Genomic DNA, 22,254 nt, shown 5'->3' with positions numbered 1-22,254 from the left:
CTGGGGGACGTGGCTGGGGAGCTACTGGAACGTTGTCAGAGGGGACGTTGTTTTAAAAGGAGCTCTAACTTGAAGGGGATGGAGTTATTTAAAGGTTTCGGACGGGGGCAATATCAGCAGATATGCATTCTACAGAGATGCCTCAAAGAAAGGTAATACCTCAGAGCCGGACGTTGAGAGGCTACCTCAGCAGTCCTAAGCCGAAAGAGGGCGAAGACAGTACTGGGGACAAAGAGTGAGGCGGTTGAGGGGGAAAATGAAAACTGTCGTCCTGAACTGTATTTGCATTCACATCTATTACCTAAGACAGAGGGATACTGGTGGGCGGAAAATAAGATTGTCTTTAATTCTAAAAAAGAGAATGGTTTTCCAAAATTTGTAGGACATGCAAACAAGGGTAGCTATATGGTCGTCGTCACGGAGATGGTCTGGCTCCACTGAGTCCTATTCTAATTAGTTTTTTCACCCTGACTCGTGCCAACCGATTGTTTTTGGTTCTCTGTTCTCGCTTCCTTATACCTACTTTTTCTTCAACAAATTAGCACCTAAGGTTTATTAATTCCACTAACAGATGGGCCTGACACATACTAGCCTCCCCACGAAAACGCTGGGATTGTTCATCAAGATGTTCTCTGCCCACACGGAGTTAGTTCCTCCCCAGGCTGCACAAATAGCTCGGGGCCTCCAGGCATCTCAATGAGGCTCAGGTGGCTGAGCTGCCAGCAAGCTACACTACACCCTCGGGGCTCCCCAGCTCCCCCCCTCCGCTGCCCTGGGAGCATCCCACCTGCCAAAGGAGGAGATGGGGTTGAAATCCTTCCTGGAAAGGCTGTCTTGCAGAACCATAGTCTGTTCTGAGCCTGTGACTGTGCGGGCTCTTAGGAGGAAGGTGGCTCTCACCCCTGTCCCAGTGGGAGCTGGGAAGAAGTGGGGGCCAGCGTCTAATCAACCCGCCGACAAGGGTATTAATGTTCATATACTCAGATTTGCTGTGATCTGGTGGTGGAAACAGGACTTGCCACTCAAAGCCTCAGGCCTTTTACATAGCGATTTATACCTCATAATGTAGCCGTATCTTCAAAAACAGACCCCAGCAGCCCCAGCCCAGTGGTCAGGCATATGTGCATGTCCTGGTTATTTCCAATCGTGTTCTCATTAGACGCCGTCTTCCTCTCTGTGGTCTTATTTTAGACCTTCATGAGCTCCACCAAATATAATTTAGTTTCACCTATATGTGGAGAGCTGCCTCAGGGCTGAAAGAGGGTTTCAGAGGGTCCAATAAGCATGGATGCCTTCTAAGAATCAGGCACTGTCCTAGACACTGCAGGTAAGAAAGGCACTTCACATGAGCCCCAACCTCCTGGAGTTCACAGGCCAGTGGGGGACAGCCAAACAAGGGGTGGTGCATTCTCCAGGGGCTCCCAGAGAGGGGGTGAGGCCCAGAATGAGACCGCTGAGGCAGGGTCTGCTTCTCTGGGCTTCCTGAAGGAAAACATGTGGGATGTGGCTTCCCAAAGATTGAGAGGTGAAAAAGGAAGGTCACACCACTAGGAAGACACACGGGCTACTTTGGGTCACTCCTGACACATGTACTCTGTTAGTCAGGAGGAGGACCAGGCGACGGCTGCCTGTGTAGGTCGAGGGAGGCATCCCTGCAGCCAGCACCACACTGAACAGAGATGAACTGGCCACGCTGAGGGCAACTCACTTCTGGTCCTGTGTCCTGGGCAGAGGCAGTTTCCAAAGTCCTAGGTTTCCGGGCCTCCGTTTGAAAGAGATCAGACACGGAGCAATAAGCCAAAAAGGGGGTAGTATTTGTTATTTTGTTGTTTTTAGGACTTTTTCATCACTTAGTCCTTAAAACAATTGGTTTTCTGTGGTACTCATTGGAATCCCCCAGGGCAGGTGTTCTCAAAGTGTGATGGGGAAACCAGCATCAGCGTCACCTGTTAGACTGCAGATTTGCAGACCCCGCCCAGACCTCCTCCGTGGGAAACGGATCTGCATTAAGGACCCCTCCAGGTGACTCTGATGCACTCTCAAGTGTGCGAATGCCTAACCTTGGAGTATCTGCTAAAAAGACGGGCTCTTGAACAGCATTCACACAGAGTGTGGGTCAGCTGCTCATCAACGTTTTGCTAATATTTTCAGCCCCTCCCTGGGCCACGCCCTCCCGGTCCCACCCCTGAGCCCGCTTCAGCTTATTTTCTCACCCACCGCCCCACGACTGGGGTCACTTGAGCCTGTATTCATCCGCCTACCATGTCACTTCCTATCTAACACCCGCTCAGTGATTGCGTCTGGGAAATGGGGGCAGTAATATGATGTGGGCTTCTGAGGATTAGAGATAGCATGTGCGAAGGATCCGGTGCAGCTCCTGACACTCGGAATCTTAGCTCAGGCTGCTATAACAAAGTGCCATGGTCTGGGTGGTTTATAGACAGCAGAAATTTATTTCTCACAGTCTGGAGGCTGGAAGTCCCAGACCAGAGGGCCATTGTGCGTGCTTGGGTTTTGGTGAGAGCTCTCTTCCTGGTTTGCGGTTGGGGAAAAACTCTTTGAGGTCCCTTTTTAAGAGCACTGATCCCATTCATGAGGGCTCCACCCACATCACATAATCCCCTCCCAAAGGTCCTACCATCTAACACCATCACATTACAGGATAGAGTTTCAATATATGAGTGGGGGCGGGTGTGGGGGGCACATTCATTCCGTAACATTTGGAAATAGGCAGTAACTCAGAGCTGTCAAACCTACTGTCTTGGGCCCAAATCCCTGCTAGTTGTGGATGGTTATTGGGAAAACAACCCCTGGAATTATTTGGTAGTCAGCGTGTGCCTTTCTTGGATGAAACTGACGAAAGCAGCTGTGGAAAGTGTGTAAAGCGTGCGCCGCGGTGGAGGGGGTTCTGAGCACTGTGACCTCCTTTGCCTGTCCTGAGCTTCCTGCTTCCTGGAATATCAGGGCTGCCTTCGAGAACATAATCTTCAAAATCCTGTCCTCTTGTTTGGTATGGAGTGATATCTTAGCTTTTTATGTTTTTAAGTGAGTTTGCCTCAAATGATGCTACCTGGATCATGCCCATGGACCTTGAGATTCTCTCTCTTTCTCACACACAAACATACACAACTTGAAAGGAAAAGTATTGTAGAACTCAGAAAAAAAAACCAAAAAAAAAAAAAACCACCATGGTTCCTGCTTGCTGTAGGAAAGACATTCTTGAATCCAAGTTCATGACTGACTCCAGGGTGGTACAAAATGCTTTCTTCCTGAGAGTTTAGCTGATTGTTAGTTACCACTAGCAGCTTAAACAAACTGGCACTCCCAGAAGTAAACACAGTTGACATTAGCCTTAATAACTGTCTCTAGCACAAAAAAGGTTGAGGTAAGTAATGCAGGTCACAAAGGCTGGCAGGTGACCAGGTGCTACCCTGTACTGGGAAAAGACAGGGCAGAATGGTCGGGTTAATCAGTCACCCTATGAAGGCCTGGAGATTTTGAGGAGGCCCCCACGCCTTTAGAGGATTTGTCTGGATGCGTTGCCTTGCAGCTAAATTGAGTGTTCAGTAAACTCCAAATTCCTGTCCATCTGAAAACAGCCATTCCCACTCTTCTCATCCCTGAGGCACAGGAGCGTGAGTTTCTTCTCAGAATCCTCCAGGGATGATCAAAACACGGAGTCTTCCAGGGTCTCAAATCCAGGCTCTTCCACGTAACTTACAACTTCAATGTCCGTTTCACCAGAACCACTTTTCTGCAAAACAAAGCATCCTTCCTTAGATGTCTTTTAGGGAACTTTCGGATTCTTTGAATTTCTTTACCATTGGTTTTAAATCAATTTTGCTTATAAAAAATAGTAAACGTCCACTGAAGAAAACATGGGAAAGGAAGAAGAAGACCCAGAAATACACCTGCGCACACAGCCCACTGTTTCTCTCCAGCCCTTTTTCCTAGGGAGAAGGTTATCTTTACAGTTTTATGAAGCCGAATGGATTAAGAGCCTTATAAACTGATTTCTTTCTGGGTAACCTCACATAGTATTTTAAATCATAGGCATTCGGCTCTCTGTATCCACGGGCTTCTTCTCCCTTTTGTCTATGGGACCAGAGCGTCTGCGGATTTTGGAATCCACAGGGTCTTCTAGAGCCATTCTCCCTGCAGGGAGCAAGGGATGCCTGCGACTGTCTGTTCTTTGCCTGCATCCAGCATATTCCATCCATAGTTTATTATAACCTTCCCTTAAATTTGAGTTTATGTCCAATTTGGGCTATTGTAAATAATGCTGATATTAATTACAAAATCCATGACAGAAAAATACCTCCTGTAAGAGATCATATTCCTCGCCCTCCGTTACTCATTCAGCACACTTTCGTACCTACTGGACACTTAGGCGCTGAATACTCCGTGAGGGACACGACAGCAGTGGTCTCTGCCTATGTGCTTTACACAGCTCGTGGTCTGCCTGATTTTGGAAGGAACCTTCTCTGGTTACATTGTAGAAGCAAAGAATGCTTGGAAATCAGTCTCTAACAAATTGAAAGCTCAGAATAAGTTTTTTAAGTAAGCCTTTTTTACTGCTAAACCAGCTCATCCCCGTCCTCTACCCCCCCCCCCCCCCCCGCAGTACCTGTCTCTTGAATGTTACAAAACAACGTCTGACTCGAACCTGGACAAGCAAAAACTTGTTTAACAGCAGCTCTGGGATGGCAGCTCTCCAGATCCCAGGACTCTGGGTACCAGCATCAAGCTCAGAGGTGCAAGCGGTGATTTAAAGTACAGGGTTCCCTTTCCCACCAGCCAAAGGCATCCCGGGGTCAGCCAAACGTCTCTGCCGACAGGACTAAGGGGCCCCCTCGTCGCCCTTGCGCAGAAGCCCCGTAAGCGGGTTGGGCAGGTTCTGCCTTCGGGCCTGGAGCTTGGGCACTGCCGCCTGGGGCCCAGCTGCGGTCGGCTCTGCGCTGAGTCACGTGCTCTCCCAGGTGGAGAACGCAGGCGGTGAAATTGACAGCAAGAGCTGATACTTCTTTTTCACAGTTCTACCCACTCGCCCCTGCCCTGCCCTGGCCTTCCATCCCCCACCCCCCTCCCTCTCTCTCTCTCTCTCCCCCTCTCCCCCCCCTCCCTCTCTCCTCTCTCTCCTCTCCCCTCTCTCTCCTCTCTCTCCTCTCTCTCCCTCTCTCTCCCTCTCTCTCCCTCTCTCTCCCTCTCTCTCTCTCTCCCTCTCTCTCCCTCTCTCTCCCCTCTCTCTCCCTCTCCCCCCCCCACTCATCTGTTTTTACCCACCACACTACAGTGTGAGAAGAGAGTGGCTTGTCCGGAGAAGCTCGGCAGCAGTGGGCTCTGACATTAATCCTTTGCTTATTCTGAGACCGGGCTGTCTACCCCAAGTTGTTATTTTGCAGACGGGACTTGATTTTAATGGACAACACACACCGTAAGCTTATACAGTAAGCTGTTAAGCCAGTTTCTTTTGTCAACCTCAGAAGAGTCAAGGAAACCTTTGGGGGCTGTGTAGGGAAATGAGATGCCAGCATTAAAATGTTCCGTGAAGAGGCCAGGGCAAGTGACTTCAGTCTGCTGCTTAAACCACATGTGGTTTCTCAGGGAGGAGTGGGCCAGAGCCAGGAGGGAGGGACAGCACGAATTCAGATGAACTGAAGTAAGTTTCATGGTGGGGCCCACTCTCCTTCCAGAAAAGCTGTGGGACAACAGAGTATGCCCTGTTCCCCTGATAAAGGAGGCCAGAAGGCTGCAAGTAAGGGCAAGATGATTTTTTTTTTTTTTTTTTGGCCAGCCTCAGTTCTCTGCTTCACTAGGTTAGTAACTATCATTGCCTAAATCATTCCAAACACCCAAACTGCAGACTCTAAAGAAAGGTCACCGCTTATTGAAATGATCTGTTTTGGTGAGTGTTTGATCAAACTTCCCTACAATGAGTCACCAGTTGAGCTGTCCAATCATGAGTCACTTTATCAGAGAGAAAACTAAATTTGTTAAGAAAATTACCTGATAAGGGTGTGTAAACCACAGCCTATAGGCTGAATTTGGATTGTTGCCTGTTTCTATAAATAAAGTTGTATTGGCCGGAGCCACGGTGGGTCATTTGCGTGTCACCTCTGGCCATTGTCACACTGCAATGCCAGCCTGATAAACCCTTTGTCCCTTTAGTAATATTATAGGTGAGTCCCCAAACTCACCTATAATACAGTACAATCCCAGTCAGAATTGTAGCAGCTTTTCTGGTAGAAACTGGCTTTAAAAGTTATATGGAAATTAAAAAAAAAAAAAAACTAGAATAACCAAAACAACTTTGGAAAAAAAAAATTAGGTTTGGAAGCCTTTGACCTCTAGGTTTACAATAAAGCCAGTCGTCAACACAGTGTTGTATTGGCATAAACTTAGACAAGTGGATCAATGAAACCAAATGGTCCAGAAACACACATGTATACATGCACAACTCATTTGTAACAAAGATGGCCAGACAGCCCACTGGGGAAAGGATGATTTCTTCCACCCCACGATGCTGGAGTGAGTGCACAGCCATATGTAACTAAGGGTTCAGTTATGCCTTGGTGCTCTGGGTGGTTGATAGGGCCTAAGAAGGCGTATTTGGGGGGGGGGGGTCATTTGCCTTTTCTATGGTTCTTTATACTAAGGAACTAGGAAAAAATGCTCTGAAAAACTATTGATTGTGGGCAGAATCATGGATTCTTAAAACATCAGAGCTAAACAGGACACTGGACCATCTCATCTGTGCCCCTTACTATACAGAAAAGGAAGTCAGGGCTTATGGGGTTGAAGGAGTTGCCCAAGGTCAGGGAAGGGATAGCTGATAGAAAATAAAAATTCACGTCACAGCTGAGTAGGACCTGTGCGATCTTCAAGGACTGTAGTGAACGTACATTAACGAAACAGCCAAAGAGCAGAATGACTAAAGCAAAGGCATCTGGCCTCTCGGGAAAAGAACCTGCCTGGTAATACAGAAAATGAGTAACGCAGTGACAGATCCCTGAGGACCCAACCCTGAGCAGATACCACATACCTAAGAACCTTCAATATTACCTCATAGTTGATGGTTACAAAGAAATCTTTAATATTGCTCTTTGGCGCCGGAACGGGTGGAAACAACTTGGTCCATAAGTGGCATCTGTAAACAGAGTAAAGGCAGGAAACAGGTGAGCAAGAACATCCTTTCTTGTCCTTAAATAGCTGCTCTAAAAATTGACTTATTAATCCCAGCATCTGCTGTTTTGTAAATGGAAGATCTTTATTGACTAAGACTTCCAAACGTCTACATTGAAATGATCGTTGAAGACCTCGGGGGTCCTGCAAGGCTCTGATGTGACTTCTGATCCAGCCAAGAAAGACGTAACAGTACTTGCTTCACGTTGGTGCATGTTACAGGTCTGACTGCTGAAAACAAGTGACGGAGGTCAAGTGTGTGGTCCTCCACTGTGACCTCCGAGGCTGGTGTGCAGCCCCTCCCACAACGTGCTGGCTCTCAGGGTTCACTTCCTGTTTCCTCTCCTTTGAACTGCCACCCCCCAGCCTACAGATGCCATCTGATACAACATTTATAATAGTGAAGCTGTTTAAAATTAAAGTCATTTTCTAAATTATGAAAGAGAGAAGACAGACCATGTTCTGAAGCCCCCTAAGTGGCTCTTGGCCTCACCAGATGCCAAAATAGATGAGAAGTTCTTATGGGGCCACTTGCAGGTTCTAGGATTGGTCTCCAAATCTGCCTGACACGTCTAGAATCTGCTTCTGACCTGGAAACACTCAGCCACTCAGGGTGACTGAAGGGCCAGGGTGGGACTTGGGACCTCATAATTGGGGATCAGAACATGGGAGGTGCTGTAGTGAGTTCAGTGTCCAGGGGGCTGCCTTCCTTTATCTGGGAAATAAAAAGGATGCCTTGGTGACACAAGAAAGGTGACCAAGGCAGTCAAGGCATCAAAAATAACCATGAATACAAAAACCACAGAAATTAATAGACTGCCGGCAAATTCAAGAAGCGTGCAGCTAATGGCAGAAGGCTATGCTGGGCTCTGTCCAGTTTCTGTAAATCACCTACTGGTGTTTCCCAGTTTTTGACTCGATCCACACTCGTCTTGGAAAGGCTTTGCAGGAAGACATGAAATGCTATAAATTCCACCAGATGACAAGAACCTTCCGTCTAGCGGGTGCATGGCAAGAATGCAAACATTCAATATTCAGACCCCAAAGGAATCACCCAAATAGAAAGAATACCTACATTCTGCAGATGAGGGAGAGCATTAACAAGAGGAAGCAGATGACTGCCATAAGCACAACAGGGAACCATTCTGTCCAGGGCTGCTTCTCATCATTTCCTGATGGAAAAAAAAAAAAAAAAAGAAGAAAAGAAAAAAGAAAGAAAGCAGAGCTAGAATCAGTAGTAGATAAGAGAAATGACCACATTAGGGCGTCAGAAAGCTTGGGTTGGCCTTGTAGCGCTGGGTGATGCTGGGCAAGTAGCTTAACTTTCCCGAGTCTCAGGTTTGCCACCTGTAAAGTCACAGGAGAGGGGGTAATACCCATCTCACAAAGTTGATATGAGGGTGAAATGAAGTAATGGCAGTGAGGCCACTTTTTAATTTTTTATTGAAGTATGGTCAGTTACAATGTGTCAGTTTCTGGTGTACAACATAATGTCCTTGTCATTTTTTTCCCCATTTGTCTTCATATTCTTTTTCATTAGATGTTATCACAAGATATTGAATGTAGTTCTCTGTGCTATACAGAAGAAATTTATTTTTAATGTATTTTTATATATAGTGGCTAAGATTTGCAAATCTCAAACTCCCAAATTCACCCCTTCCTACCTCCTTTCCCCCAGTAACCATGAGGTTGTTCACTATGTCTGTGAGTCTGTTTGTTTTGTAGATGACTTCCTTATGTCCTCTTTTTTCTTTCTTTTTTTTTTTTTTTTAGATTCCACATATGAGTGATATCATATGGTATTTTTCTTTCTCTTTCTGGCTTACTTCACTTAGAATGACGATCTCCAGATCCACCCATGTTGCTGCAAATGGCATTGTTTTATTCCTTTTTATGGCTGAGGAGTATTCCATTATATAAATACACCACAGCTGCTTTATCCAGTCATCTGTCAGTGGACATTTAGGTTGCTTCCATGTCTGAGCTGTTGTATATAATGCTCCTAGGAACATTAGGGGACGTGTATCTTTTTAAATTAGAGTTCCCTCTGGATATATGCCCAGGAGTGGTGTTGCTGGATCATATGGTAAGTCTATTTTTAGTTTTTTTAAGGATTCTGCATACTGTTTCCATAACAGCTTTACCAAACTACATTCCCACCAGCAATGTAGGAGGGTTCCCTTTTCTTCACACCCTCTCCAGCATTGATTGTGGACTTGTGAATGTTGGCCATTCTGATTGGTGTGAGGTGATACCTCATTGTAGTTTTGATTTGCATTTCTCTGATAATTAGCAATATTGAGCATTTTTTCATGTGCTTATTGGCCATTTGTATGTCTTCATTAGAGAACTGCTTGTTTAGGTCTTCTGCCCATTTTTAGATTGTGCTGTTTGTTTTTATGTTGTTAAGTTGTATGAGCTGTTTATATATTCTGGAAATTAAGCCTTTGTCAATCACATCATTTGCAAATATTTTGTCCCATTCTGTAGGTTGTCGTTTTGTTTTACTTATGGTTTCCTTTGCTGTTCAAAAGCTTACAAGTTTAATTAGATCCCATTTGTTTATTTTTGCTTTGTTTCTGTTTCCTAGGTAGAATGTCCTAGGAGAATGTTGCTAAGATTTATGTCAGAGACTGTTTTGCCTATGTTTATTCTAGGAGGTTTATCGTGTCTTGTCTTATATTTAAATTTTTAAGCCATTTGAGTTTATTTCTGTATATGGTGGAAGGGAGTGTTCAACTTCATTGATTTACATTCTGCTGTCCAGTTTTCCCAACACGACTTGCTGAAGAGACTGTCTTTTCTCCGTTGTATATTCCTGAGTGAGGTCAGTTTTAATCTTAAAGCATTATTTAATCAATCAGCAGATATTTATGGAGCACATTCTAGATGATACACCACCTGGATCTTGGAGCTTATCAGCTTCTGGTGAATAAAAAGGTTTTTAGATGGAAAAGCTACAAAAACGTAAGCCTACTTAGTAACGTAATTGCACTACAATCAAAATACTTTACAAACTTAGAAAGTAAAGTATGGAGTAATTCTTGTAGTTAACCACAAAGGTATCAGACTTTGTTGCGGGTCCTTTACAATCTTAAGTATCCTCAAAACACCTCTTACCAATAACCCCATTTCACAGATAGGAAAGTCACAGCTAACTGTACCGTGAGTCAGTACAGAAATCATAAATGTACAACATGCCACCCAACTCGCTACGTAAATTGGCTTCTAATCGACACTCATGGACGGATCTTCTGTAGGCTTAGATGATAGCTTTGGAGGGTGTGTGGTTTTTTTTTTTTTTAATTTAAGATACTGGAAATGCATTCAGGAAAAACCCAGGGTCATTTACCGAATGGTGTTTAAAGAAGTAATACGCTTGCTAAACTGCCTGATTCACTTTTAGAGAAGAATACAAATCTCAAGTTACCTTCCCGAATCCAGGTGTCCTTTTTGTGCTTATTCATTCCTTTATTCACCCACGTAACCAATACTTATTGGGCTTCCATTATGTGTGGGGACTATACACGTTGCTGGGGGACGGGGTTAAACCAACCCATGTGAGCCCTCCCTTCCTGCTGCTGAGGGAGGAAGCCACTAATAAGTAAAGGCACGAGTGATTTAGTGACAGCGGCTCTAAATGCAGAGGTGAGGTGTCCACACTGCTTGGGGAGAAGCAGGTCCCAATCCCCAGTTTGCCATTAATGGTTTCTTTTACAAAATGAGAGGTGGAATTTTCAAGTCCTTGTAAATATCTTAAGACTTCCTCAGACCCCAAAATACTTAAAACTCAAATCTTTCAAGGTATCAAGAGAGAGCGATGTCTTGAGGATTTCATGCTAGTGATTCCAATGTTGCCTTGATCTCTTGCTTTTTCCTTTTTCCTTTTTTTTTTTTAACCCCCTGAGAACTCTTACTTGGGATTTATCTTTTACCTCCCCAAAAGCTTTAATCTCTCCTCCTTCATCTCTTCCCTTCTGCTTTCAAATATTCGTAGAGTCCTTTATCTTGAATAAGCCATTACTTTGCTCTGCCATCTCTCACAACTATCATCAAATACCTTCTTACTTTATTTCTCAGCCTAATTTCTTGAATAAGGGATTCAGGCTGCTTCATGTCTTCTTCCCAGAAATCACTTAAAATCACTGGTGGCTTCCTTCTAGTTGAATCCAGGGGACTGTCAGTTCCTTTTTCCAACTTTACTTTTCCTGATCTCCCTCCTAAATTTCAGACTTGGTGGTTGCACCCACCTGAAGAGACCAAGCCTTTGGCTCTTTTACCCAAATGTTCTTTTTCTTCGATATCATTTCCTTCTTTCCTTTTTAATTTCAACTGACTCCAGCTCAGCCTTAACCCTTTGTTATTTTCTACTCCAGTCTGTTCTCAGCTTTGAAAAGTTTGAGCACAGCTCTGTGTTTTAATTCCATGGAAACCTGTCTCGTGTCTTTATTCCTGGGCAGCCCTGACATGCAGCTCCACGTCTAGACCTGAGGCTGCCCTGTGTGAAACCCACTGGGATGTGTCACAGCTGACAACACTCAGAACCAAACTCACACCCATTTTCACATCAGAACTCCTTCTCACTAACGTCCCCATCTTGGTCTCCACTCTTCCCAGTTCCCAAACTGGAATCCTTGAAAGTCACTGCAATTCTTCCCATTCCCTGTAGCCCCTGCCTCCTCTCCTCATCTGCTCGGTTTCCACCATGACGGCACCGCCAGCCACAAAAGTAAGAGAGACAAGCTTTTGTCTCACAAGCCCATACTTGCCTAGTCTGGAAACCTGAGTTCTATTCCCAGCTTATTGTGAAGGTGGCCATTCTGGGCCTCAGTTTCCTCATCTGTGAAAATAAGGGAGTTGAAATACGACCTTTAAGAACCCTCTCAATCCAGCACATTTTCTAGTACCGCTGACCCAATCAGGGCATTGCCATTTCATGTGTACTTACCTCTAACAAAACTGATCTTAGTATATTTTCATGGGTGAAAGTTTGAAAGTTGTAGTAAAAAACAAAAAATAAAAATAAAAGTCATCAGTAGCTGGCAGAAACAAATAGCGTATTTTCTATACATTTTCTATACATCTCTTAATACATTCACTTTCTAGGTCCCAGATGAGATGCAAAGTGCTCAACATGTGTACTGCTCACAGCAGCACTCCCAGGTGGGCACTGCCATCCCCACCTCACGGATGGAGGGACTGTGGCGGGGAGGGCAGAGCGGGTCAGCTCAGGACACGTGGCTCTGGGATTGGGGGGCTGGGAGGGAAGCCCAGGACTTGCTGAGCAGTCGTGCTCCTAACCAGGGTGGGGGGATCCCGTCCCGCCACCCACCACCCCCAAGCCAAGGACATGCTGCATGCTTCACAGAACACATTCTAAATGTTTCTCTCTCATCAAACACTCCTGAGTGTCCTCTTCCCAGCTAGATACCACTTTCCTGCAGGGAAGCCCCGCTGTGTTTTTGTGTCCTCACCGTTGCACGTGGCTAGGTTTGCAGGCTGTGTCCCCAGCAAAAGTTGCCTGCCTTGCAAGCTACCACTCCCCCTAACGTTGCCTATTCAGGACTGAATCCCTCTATTTAGAACCTGTGACCATGGCATCTATTTACAAATGAGCAGTAGCCAAAATGATGAAAAACAGATCCTCAGAGATAGAAACCTTTTATCTTCCCAAATGCCACACACACACACTGGTTCCAGGGTTAGTATTCAGTTCCCCAGAGTATCTGAGTATCCTGTTAAACCTAGTTTTTACCACACTTGCTCATAGCTAACATAAAGAGCAACTGGAATGAACTAATCCTGGTCAAATACCGTCTTGCTTTATTTCCCAGTCTGACATCCTGAACAGGGGATTCTGCCTGCTTCGTTGCCCCATCTCTGAAACTCACCATCCACACTCTGACCCGTTATGCAAGGACCCTAATAGGTACATTGGGAAACTGGAGACTCATAGACACGGCATATGAATTTAGCAAAGGCTATGTCAGCAGAAAAAAGTTTTCATGTTTACAACAAGGTTAAACAGGTGAAGTTTGGGTCCTGCAGAAAAAAATCAGCAGTGTTGTGAATATTATCAGGGTCATACACTTGGTCCCGTTAGTGTCTCAAATTGTGCAACCCACCCCCCCACCCACCCAGGCGGCTGTGTCCTGATAATAGTGCCGTTGACTTCTGAGCATGGTTTCAAAAATCTTTTCAGTTAAACCACTCGCTGGTTGTTCACTTATGCGCTCACGTGGACAAGTGAGTGTTCTCACTGAATTAGCAAAATGTATAGAGGCAACTGATTTCATTTTATTCAATCAAAAAGAAGTTATTCGTGTACGCACGGTACTAGGTGGGAAGCGAAGTCGAGGTCACTGCCTAGGGGGAGGTGGCCCGTGACTCATTTCTATGGCTTGGCTTCTGCAGTGCCCCACCTTGCTGTACAACCACTCCCCTGCCGCTCCCTGAGGACAAAACGAACCCCCAGAGAACGGAGCTGAGGTCAGCTCTACTGGCAAAGGGAGCATAAGCTAGCAGGTAAATTTAGTGCAGGAAAAAGCTTTCACATATTTGCTTCCAAATGGAAATTGCTTGGGGATTATCTACCGTTCAGTTATTACTAATGCAAAAAAGAAGATGAGAGTCAGTTATGTAAATAAATGAATTGAAGACAGCATGTAAATCAACCATACTTCAATTTAAAAAAAGTAAAAATAAAGACAGCATCTGCTCTGATTTTATTGAAGGTAGAACAGCGAACATTTCACGCTGACGGTATGTGTCCTTTGATCAAAATGGTGAAATTTCACACTGTGAAATTTGGGAGGCCCCTGAGTTGAAATTCTGGGGTCTCTGACTTTGGAAATTTTCTTAAAAACAAGTATTTCCAGGTAACTTGAATCTTTTCTCCGATTCAAAAATGACTTTTCTGTCATGAAAATGGAAGCCACAGATGTTCCTTTTCAAGAAAGTGATGGGCACTGCTGTTCAGCTACGCAGAGATGAGTTTTAGAAAAAGGAAGTCACAGTGCCTGCCCTTCAGACTCTGCACCTCACTTCTGGATGCTTTTCCGCTATTGACAACTTGCAGCATTTGGGAGCTCAACTGTCTGCTTTTTGGTGCCCTTGGCTTCCTTAGTTTCTGACATCTCAGCCATTTGACCTTGACAATCAGCCAGGGAATGAAAAGTGTGCTCCTGCTCTGTGACCTGGGAGTGCATGGTGGGAAGGGCTGGGAGTGGGGCGAATGGGATGGTGGTTAAAGAGACCCAGGCCCTGGCCCCAGCTTAGTCCCAGCTCTGCCCCGGCGGCCTTGAGAGCTTCGTCACACTGCTTCTCCCCTGGTGCTGTAACCCATCTCGTCCTAAAACCATGTGGCCTATGTAGGGCACAGTAGTAACTCTTAGAAGATCAGCTTGATTGGGAGGCCCGTTCCACCCTTAACTGTTCAGCCAGGGATGGCTTGTGTTGCTTCCAGAATGATTTTAAATCTGATTTCAGATTCAACAATAGGTTCCGAGGGAAAAGTGCTAATGAGTCAGTTGGGTGGACTCTTCCAGTGAAGCAGCCCTGCTCTGTGCTCATAAAAGCAGCAGGTGCTGGGAGGACTTCCCACGGTGCCACCAGGGCTGGGTCCCGGAGAGCGTGTCAGTGCGTTAGTCTGTGAAACTCCCTGCCTCGTGATTCTCGTTGGAGGGGGAGACTGTGGCGTCATCTGTGAAGGGACACACGAAACCAGGTCACAGGCTCACCGTGCAAACCAGAGTCAGAAGCAAGCCTTCTGGGTGGGTGAGCTTTCCGAAGCAGCTGTCAGGTGGATTGTGGGCGTCTCCTGATTTAGGGAGACCAAAGGACAGGGGGCAGGCAGCAAATGGAGCCTCAGAGGACAAAATGTAGATAGTCCAGGGCCCAGAGCAGAATGTGCAAAACTTGTACTGTGTTCACCCGGGACGGGGCTGGGCTCAATGAACCAAAACATGGAAAAGGCATGGAGACCCAGGGGTGCGTGCGTGCCCGTGCGAGCTCAGGGCCCCAGGTGGACCGCTGCTGCGTTCTCAGTCTGTGCTCGTCCCCAGTGGGACTAGACTTGATGAGGCTGAATGGAGAACTTTTCTTTGCCAGTTTCTCCTCCTCTGCAGACTTTCCCACACAGCACCAAGAGCCGTGTGCCTGCTGGGGCCCAGGGTGACCCAGGACTTTCTTCCTGTCAGGGGCCGCTGTTCTGTCCACCTGCTAAGGCGTGTGAAAGCTGGCTGCAGAGGCTGCAGTCTTCACGTAGACATTAGGAGCGAGGGGTAATGCGCCGTCACCCTGGTTGAGAGCTGACCTTAAGCAAGGAGCCCTCTCCACCTTCCATCACCTGCTTTGTGAAATGGGGGTGCGAGCTGCCTAAGCTGATACCTGGAAAGTGCCCAGCACGGTGCTGGTGCCTATTAGGTGTGCAGTGAATACTGGTTATTATCATGGTGATGATGATTAAAAACAGGGAGTCGGATGTAAAAAGGCATCAAGATAATTTCCCTAAAAAGTCAAAGCAAAACTAAAATTCCAGTCCTTTCAGAATCCTCAAAAGGCCGAGTCAGCTCAGGCCTGGAGGGAAGGAAAACACCAAATAGTCAGGAGCCTCGTGGGTAGGAAAGGGCAGAAGGCACAGATGGACCCAGCCCTCCAGGAGAGCTGCGTTAAAATGAGCGCTGGGGGCAATGGGAAGGGGTGTTTAGGTAGAGCAGCCTGAAGAGATCAAAGAAAAGGTCCCCAGGGCTTGGTCTGCAGGGAGGCTGACCAGGTCCTGAGCTGGCTGTCGTGACCCTTTCACTGTCCCCAGCTCCCACTGCCATCTTCCGGCCTGTCTCCCTGGCTGCAGCCGTGACCCGTGGGGTGATGCGGCATCACGGAAAGAGCAGGGCGTGGATCCAGGCCTGTGCCTGGGTTCCAGGTCCGGTCTGTCACTTTGTAGCTCTCTCCCTTACGATGGTTGCTTAACCCCCCTGCATCCATTTTCTCCCCTATAAGTTAGGAAAATGCTATGTTTGTAAAGATAGACAAGATAGTGCAGGGGAACGTGCCAAGCTCAGTGCCCGCCACAACAGCAGGGCCCCCTTCCTCCCCCCTGTGGCCAGCCCATCACGGGACAGAAGTCATGCAGGGAAGGGTGGGGTGGGTACCACACCTCCAGCGGCCATGCCTGAAAGCACAGTGGGAACTCCCTGCTCCTGACACTGAGGGGCAGAATCTGAAGGCTCCCCTCTCGCCCTCTTTTAGGCCACTGGGGTGAGGTGGTCCTGCCCTCCTGCTGGGAACAAGTGAGCGATGGGCTGCCGGGCATGGGGCTACCAGCCTGGAAACCACAGGAGCCCCAGGGAAAAGGAAGCAGGTGACCAAACCAACCACCACATTGACCAACCCCAAATCCCCCCCCATTTGCAAAGAAAACCCTGAATTACCACAAGGTTTATCACCCTCGGGTCAGGCAAGTGGGTTTTTCATGTTAGTGAGTCAACTTGTCAGTCCTCAACCCAGTTTTTGTCACTTGACCCAGAAGCCTGCCACGTCTTAGCTCACACAAGCTTTTGAACTGGCGAAAGTCATTTGGAAGACCTAGGGAAAGTGAATCTGAGCCCTCTCCAAGGCCTCCCCTTCGTCTCGCTCCTTCCTGGCTTTCTCCCTGTTTCACCACAGTGTGAGAATTTACAAACACAGACTGGCAGAAAAGAAAAAAAAAAAAAAAAAAAAGCACAGGCGGGGAGTCAGAGCTGGGGTGAGGTGAGAGCCAGCAGAGCGCAAAGCACAGCAGGCGGGGCGGAGGGCCTTGAAGGTGGTGTCGCCACGCTCTCCAGCTTTTGCTGCCTGATGCTCCAGGGCCAGTGTACCCGGGCTCCTCGTTCATTCACAGCCCATGAAGGTCAAGTCTGAGGGAAAAATCACTGGAGTTTCCCCGGGGGAAACTTACTTCCACCCCAGTCCTGATTGTTAGCCCTCCCAGCGCATTCTAGGCTGCGTGATGTGATGCTAAGGGTCCCCCCTGCCCTCCATGTGTGCGCGCACAGACACGCACACACAGACACATGGACACACACACAGACACACACACACAGACACACACAGACACACACACACACACACACACACACACACACACACGGTGAGAAAGACAGAGCCAGGGTTTCCTGTGAGTGACAGGTCTTGTAGAAGATGCCCTGAAAGGCAGCTGGCACCCGTATTGACCTTGGCCTCACAGACAGGCCATCTGAGAATTGCGGTGAACCTTCCCCTGCTCCCCTGGGTGTCAGGGCTACAAAGGACAGGCCTAATGCAATCCTTTTTGAAAATACGTTTTAATTGATACCTGATTCCATCATCAAATAGATCCTGACCTTCAGATACAGCCTCCAGTGAGGTTAGGGCAAAACCTAGTTGTTTGTTTAGGGGGCAACGCCTGTGATGTGTGGGAGACCCACCCCTGATCAGCGGGACTCAGAGCCACTGAGCCTGAGCGGCGACACGCCTGAGAGACTCACATACCACCCTTTTCCAGGGGAAGGATACGGCTATAGGAAGCTTTAGTTTCGTTATTGGTTGTTTTATGCATGAGGTTTGAACTGCAGGGGAGGAGGGTGGGGATGATGGACTTTAGAAACAAACAGCCTCGTGAAGACCAGGAACCGCTCAGGAGATGCAAGGGTCTGGTAAACAGGAGATAGCAGAGATAACAAAGGAACAGAAGATTCCGGAAGTTAAGAAAGTTTAAAAAGGCAAAGCTGTGAAAATCGGGAAGTTAGCTCTGAAGATAAGGCAGAGAAGCCAGTTGAGGAAAGGCAGTTGATAAAATGATAAAAGGACTGATAAAATGAAAATGCTACTTGCATTTGAGGGAAAAAGAAAAAAGAAAGAAGCATTCTATGCTCTGGAAATCCCAGCACAGAGTTTCAGGGCAGGCAAAGAGCCCACAGTTGCTGGCTGTACCCCAAACTGCCATCCCTTGTGCCTCTCGACTGTCCCGGGACCCTGCCAACCGAAGCTGGACTGCAGTTCTGTCTCCTCCAGCCTCTCTGTTCATTGATCAAAACTTAACTCTTATGGTGTCTTTCTTTATTCAATAACCTTGGGCTATAATGGGTTAAATAGTAAATCGAATGTGTTCCAATTCGCTCATTGACTCCTATGTCACCTGTCTGGGAAAATTATCCATTAATGGCCACTTGTTGGCTGTTTGATGACCCCTGAATCATTTAATATCTCTGGGCCTCCATTTCCTTCCAATAAAGGAGGCGGGCTTAATATGTAAGGAAGAGGTGATATGTGAGTTGAGCCTTGGTGGGAAGATGGGAGGGGAGGGCTCCAGGGTGCCATTTGTAAGAGAAGGCAGGAGAGGAGGAAGGTTGTCTGGAGGAAATGAGTGTAGCGGGAGCACGGCCTGGTGGGCTGCGAGCCGAGCATAATTATTGCTGCGTCCTCAAGGGGTATAGCAGAGCCAGGCGGAGTGTCCCAGAGGAGCCTGGACTCCCCGCTGTGTTTATCAGTCATCCTGGTGGAAGTGGAGAGGTGGCTGCACTGATTAAATTCACTAATGACCCTAAACGCAGCAGGGGAGTGGATCCAGAAACAGTGGATGGATTTATAAGATGAGCAGTAGTATTAATCAGCTCATCTTCACGACAAGGGTGGCAGTCAGTGAATGACCTGGGGTTTGCCATGGGTTATGGCGGAGAGGCACACCTGAGGGAGAATGAGAACCAGCCCAGCTCCAAACTAGGAGGCTGTTATTCAGAAAATAATACAGGCCGCGAGCTCTGAAGTGGAGACTGAGTAATACATTTAAAAGGAGCCTAAAATAAACTCTCATTGCGGGTCACAATTTCCCTCCCAGCGCTTTTGTGGGAGGCTCCTGGAGGGTCAAAGAACGTGACAGGCAGAGTGGGGAGTGACTTCCAAGGGAGGAAACTGAGACTTGGAGAGATTAGAGGTGACCGACAAGGTCAGGGGACAGCCTGGCACACTCATCACCACTCTGTCCCTTGCTCTGGTGACAAGAGAGCACCATGCCTTCTGATGACCTAGATGGAACCTGAGACGCCTTCTCAACACAGCTGTCTACATGGACTCTGCTTCCTTGGCCCATGAAATATAACCTTGTACCATCTCCAACAGCTGGGCGTTGGCAGAGCCACGGCGAGAGCCGAGATCCCCTGACTGGTCTCTTGCTTCTTCCTCTCCCTGTAAATTCTCAGCTCTCTACAGTCAGCGCTGACAAGAATTCAAAACTCAAACCCTAAAACACCAGACCTGGCTCCTTAGCCAAGGTTGCCGCCTTGCTCTTGATATTAGTTTGAGGTCCTTGGACAGCATCAAAAAAAAAAAAAAAACAACAAAAAAAAAACCTCTGAAACTACGTGTGCAGCATTGTTGAGAAGCCACTTAGAAATATCAATAATTTGGGGCCAGTGAGTGTGGTGCCTTTGGGGGACAACCAAGCACTAAAAAAAAAAAATCCACCAAATGCAAGTAATGAAAATTAAGCTTCTATCATAGGCATTTGATAAAAGTAATAACCTTGTTAAAAATTCCCTGGGACAGATTGATGTTTCTTCTGCTGCTTTCCCTCTCGGTGAGCAGAGGGAATTTCTTTGTGGGGTGAAGCGGTGTTGAGCGAGGTCCTGTGTGCGCTGGGTCTGCGTCAGGTTGGAGCACCAGCCTGGGGATGCGGGGAGGAGGAAGCCTGGCCTTGACCTTTGGTCCCTTCTCAGTTCTGGTATCTTTGCCCGTCCCTCTCCCAGGAAGGCTCGTGCTGCTCCTCTGAGTCCCGGTGGGGTGACGTCGGGGCCACACACACCACAAGGCTATGCTGCTCTGTCGAACAACTCTAGGCGCGCCTTTCCTCTTGGGAAACTCAGCAACTCAGCATGACTGGTCCCCTCGCCGACTCAGAACAGCTCCCTTTCTCAGACCTTTCCTCGTCCTTCCCAGCCTTCCATTGAAATCTCCCTGCTCTATGGCTCTGACTCACATGGACACGGGCCCACGGGTCACTGCCCAGGAATCTCCTGCAGACCCACCCACGAGCCTGAGTGACTGAATTAAATCATGGAAGATGTTAGCGTGTGCCTGAGCACCCCTCCTTGGGCACACGCCTCAGACGATCACTGACTACCTTGTAGGACGCGTGAGCGTGACATTCAGGCGCTGGAACCACAGCGTTAGCAGCCAGCAGCTGCTAAACAAGTCCCTCGTTTGTCCGGAACTTTGCAGCTTGCGCGTCTGGGCTGGCGTTTGTCCGGAACTTTGCAGCTTGCGCGTCTGGGCTGGCGTTTGTCCGGAACTTTGCAGCTTGCGCGTCCCGGCACACCATGCTGCCGGGCTGCGGGCTGGGGCGCTGCGGTCTGTCGGCCTGGGTTGGAATTCCATCTCTGCCACTTACTGGCCACGCAGTTAAGCAAATTGTCTACACTTTGCAAACCTATTTTCTCATGTGCGGAAGAGCTTTGTGGACGGGATTTGTGAAGGCAGTACGTGTGAAGCACTTAGCACAGTGCTTGGAGGACTCAGTAATACAAGTTACTGGGTGTTGTTTATATTTCATAATAACCTGTGAGGCGGGAGAGGAGGATGTTGCTTCCTTCATCCTGGGAACCCAAGGATGGAAGGAGAGAAGTGATTGTTCAAGGGTACGTAGCGAGTATGTGCCAAGCTGGCATTAAACCTGAGCTTTCCATATGGAAGGCTCCAGAGTTCTTTCCATTAATGTGCGTCCTTTTAGCTCTTACACGACATGTCACCACGCATGTCTGCATCCACAGGGTGCATGGTTGTGGCACATACGTGAGATACACGAGTTGTTTTCTGACCGTCCCCTTCCCTCATAAAATGCCTCTGGGTGGCCAGATACCCAGACAATAGCAGACACAGGGTATGATTTTCTGACCTCATGGTGCAAGGCCACATCTCCAGGTTACAGAATTACCATTTGACGTAGAGTGAGAATGGAAGTTTGCCCCTTTGTTCAGAGCCGCCACCATCATCATCACCCTCCCCTGATCCCACAGACAGATATGATGATCCTATTTGCCAAATAAACTAGTCAGTTTAATCCCAAACAAAACCAGCTGCAGAACCAACACAGGAGCCAGAGTGACGCCTAGTCTTTCGGATCCTCTAGTCTCTTAGGCTGAGGGCCCAGGGGCTGGATCCAGGTTTTGTGGGCCCTGAAGCTTAGTCAGTGTTGGAATTTTCTTTACGAAAAGAAACAAAAGTATGAATTTGTAATTAGGTGTGGAAAAATTACAGAAATGGAAACCAGATCAGTAATTGACGCTGGTCAGGAATGGAGGAGAGAGAGGGAGATGAATATGTTTATAAAAGGGGCCCTTGTGACAGACACAGGAAGGTACACGTGGGATGAAAGTGCACAGAGATAAATGCACACACAAATGATTTCAGACTGGAGGAGTCTAAGATCAGTAGGTTGTGCCAATGCCAGTCTTCTGGTTGTGATATCGTACTGTTACAGTTTTGTAAGATGTTACTCTTGGGAGAAACTGGATGAAGGCTACCTGGGCTCTCTCTACGTTATTTCTTATAACTGCATGTGAATATACAATTATCTCTAAAAAGTTGAATGTAGAAAAATTAAACTAAGTAGAAACAGATAACCTGAAAAAAAAAAAAAAAAAGGGTACCAGGCTTTGGAAGAGCTGGTGCTAGTGAGAACCTTGAACATCGAGGCTTCACTGGCCTTCATGGTAAATCCACCTCTGGTCACAAAGGCAGCAGACTGACCCCAGGTGAGGCACGTTAGAGAGGTGAAAGCATTTCAAGGCTCCCAAGTGAATGCGTACACTTTCCAGGAGGATCTGTCCTAACCGCAAGTAAGGCTGTTTGCTTTAAAAGAAACACAGGATACTCACCCACGTAAATGGGTTGACTCCACTCACTCCAGAGCCCCGTCTCTCTGCACACAGAGCTCATGGCTGCTCTCACCTGAATGGAATACTTGGAAATATCATCAATTATGGCGATGAATGTGTCGGTTGTCACTTTTTCTTTCTACATGGGGGAGAAAATAGCATTATAAGAATCTCTGGACACACA

At 47.3% G+C, this 22,254-nt stretch overlaps 1 protein-coding gene across 1 annotated transcript in view; it reads right to left on the bottom strand.

The window, feature by feature from the left end:
- Window positions 1-2,553: 2,553 nt before the first annotated feature.
- IL5RA (interleukin 5 receptor subunit alpha) overlaps window positions 2,554-22,254 on the bottom strand; it is a gene marked incomplete at its 5' end in the record, with an annotated part of 33,890 nt that continues 14,189 nt past the window's right edge. Inside the window, 4 exons of the mRNA XM_032459422.1 lie at window positions 2,554-3,754; window positions 7,063-7,147; window positions 8,258-8,354; window positions 22,071-22,209. Coding sequence (XP_032315313.1) covers window positions 3,668-3,754; window positions 7,063-7,147; window positions 8,258-8,354; window positions 22,071-22,209 — 408 coding nt within the window. The remainder of the gene's footprint in view (window positions 3,755-7,062; window positions 7,148-8,257; window positions 8,355-22,070; window positions 22,210-22,254) is intronic.

Source organism: Camelus ferus, chromosome 17, assembly GCF_009834535.1.
Source record: "Camelus ferus isolate YT-003-E chromosome 17, BCGSAC_Cfer_1.0, whole genome shotgun sequence".
NCBI classification, from domain to species: domain Eukaryota; kingdom Metazoa; phylum Chordata; class Mammalia; order Artiodactyla; family Camelidae; genus Camelus; species Camelus ferus.
This window is presented reverse-complemented; position numbering and strand designations above follow the sequence as displayed.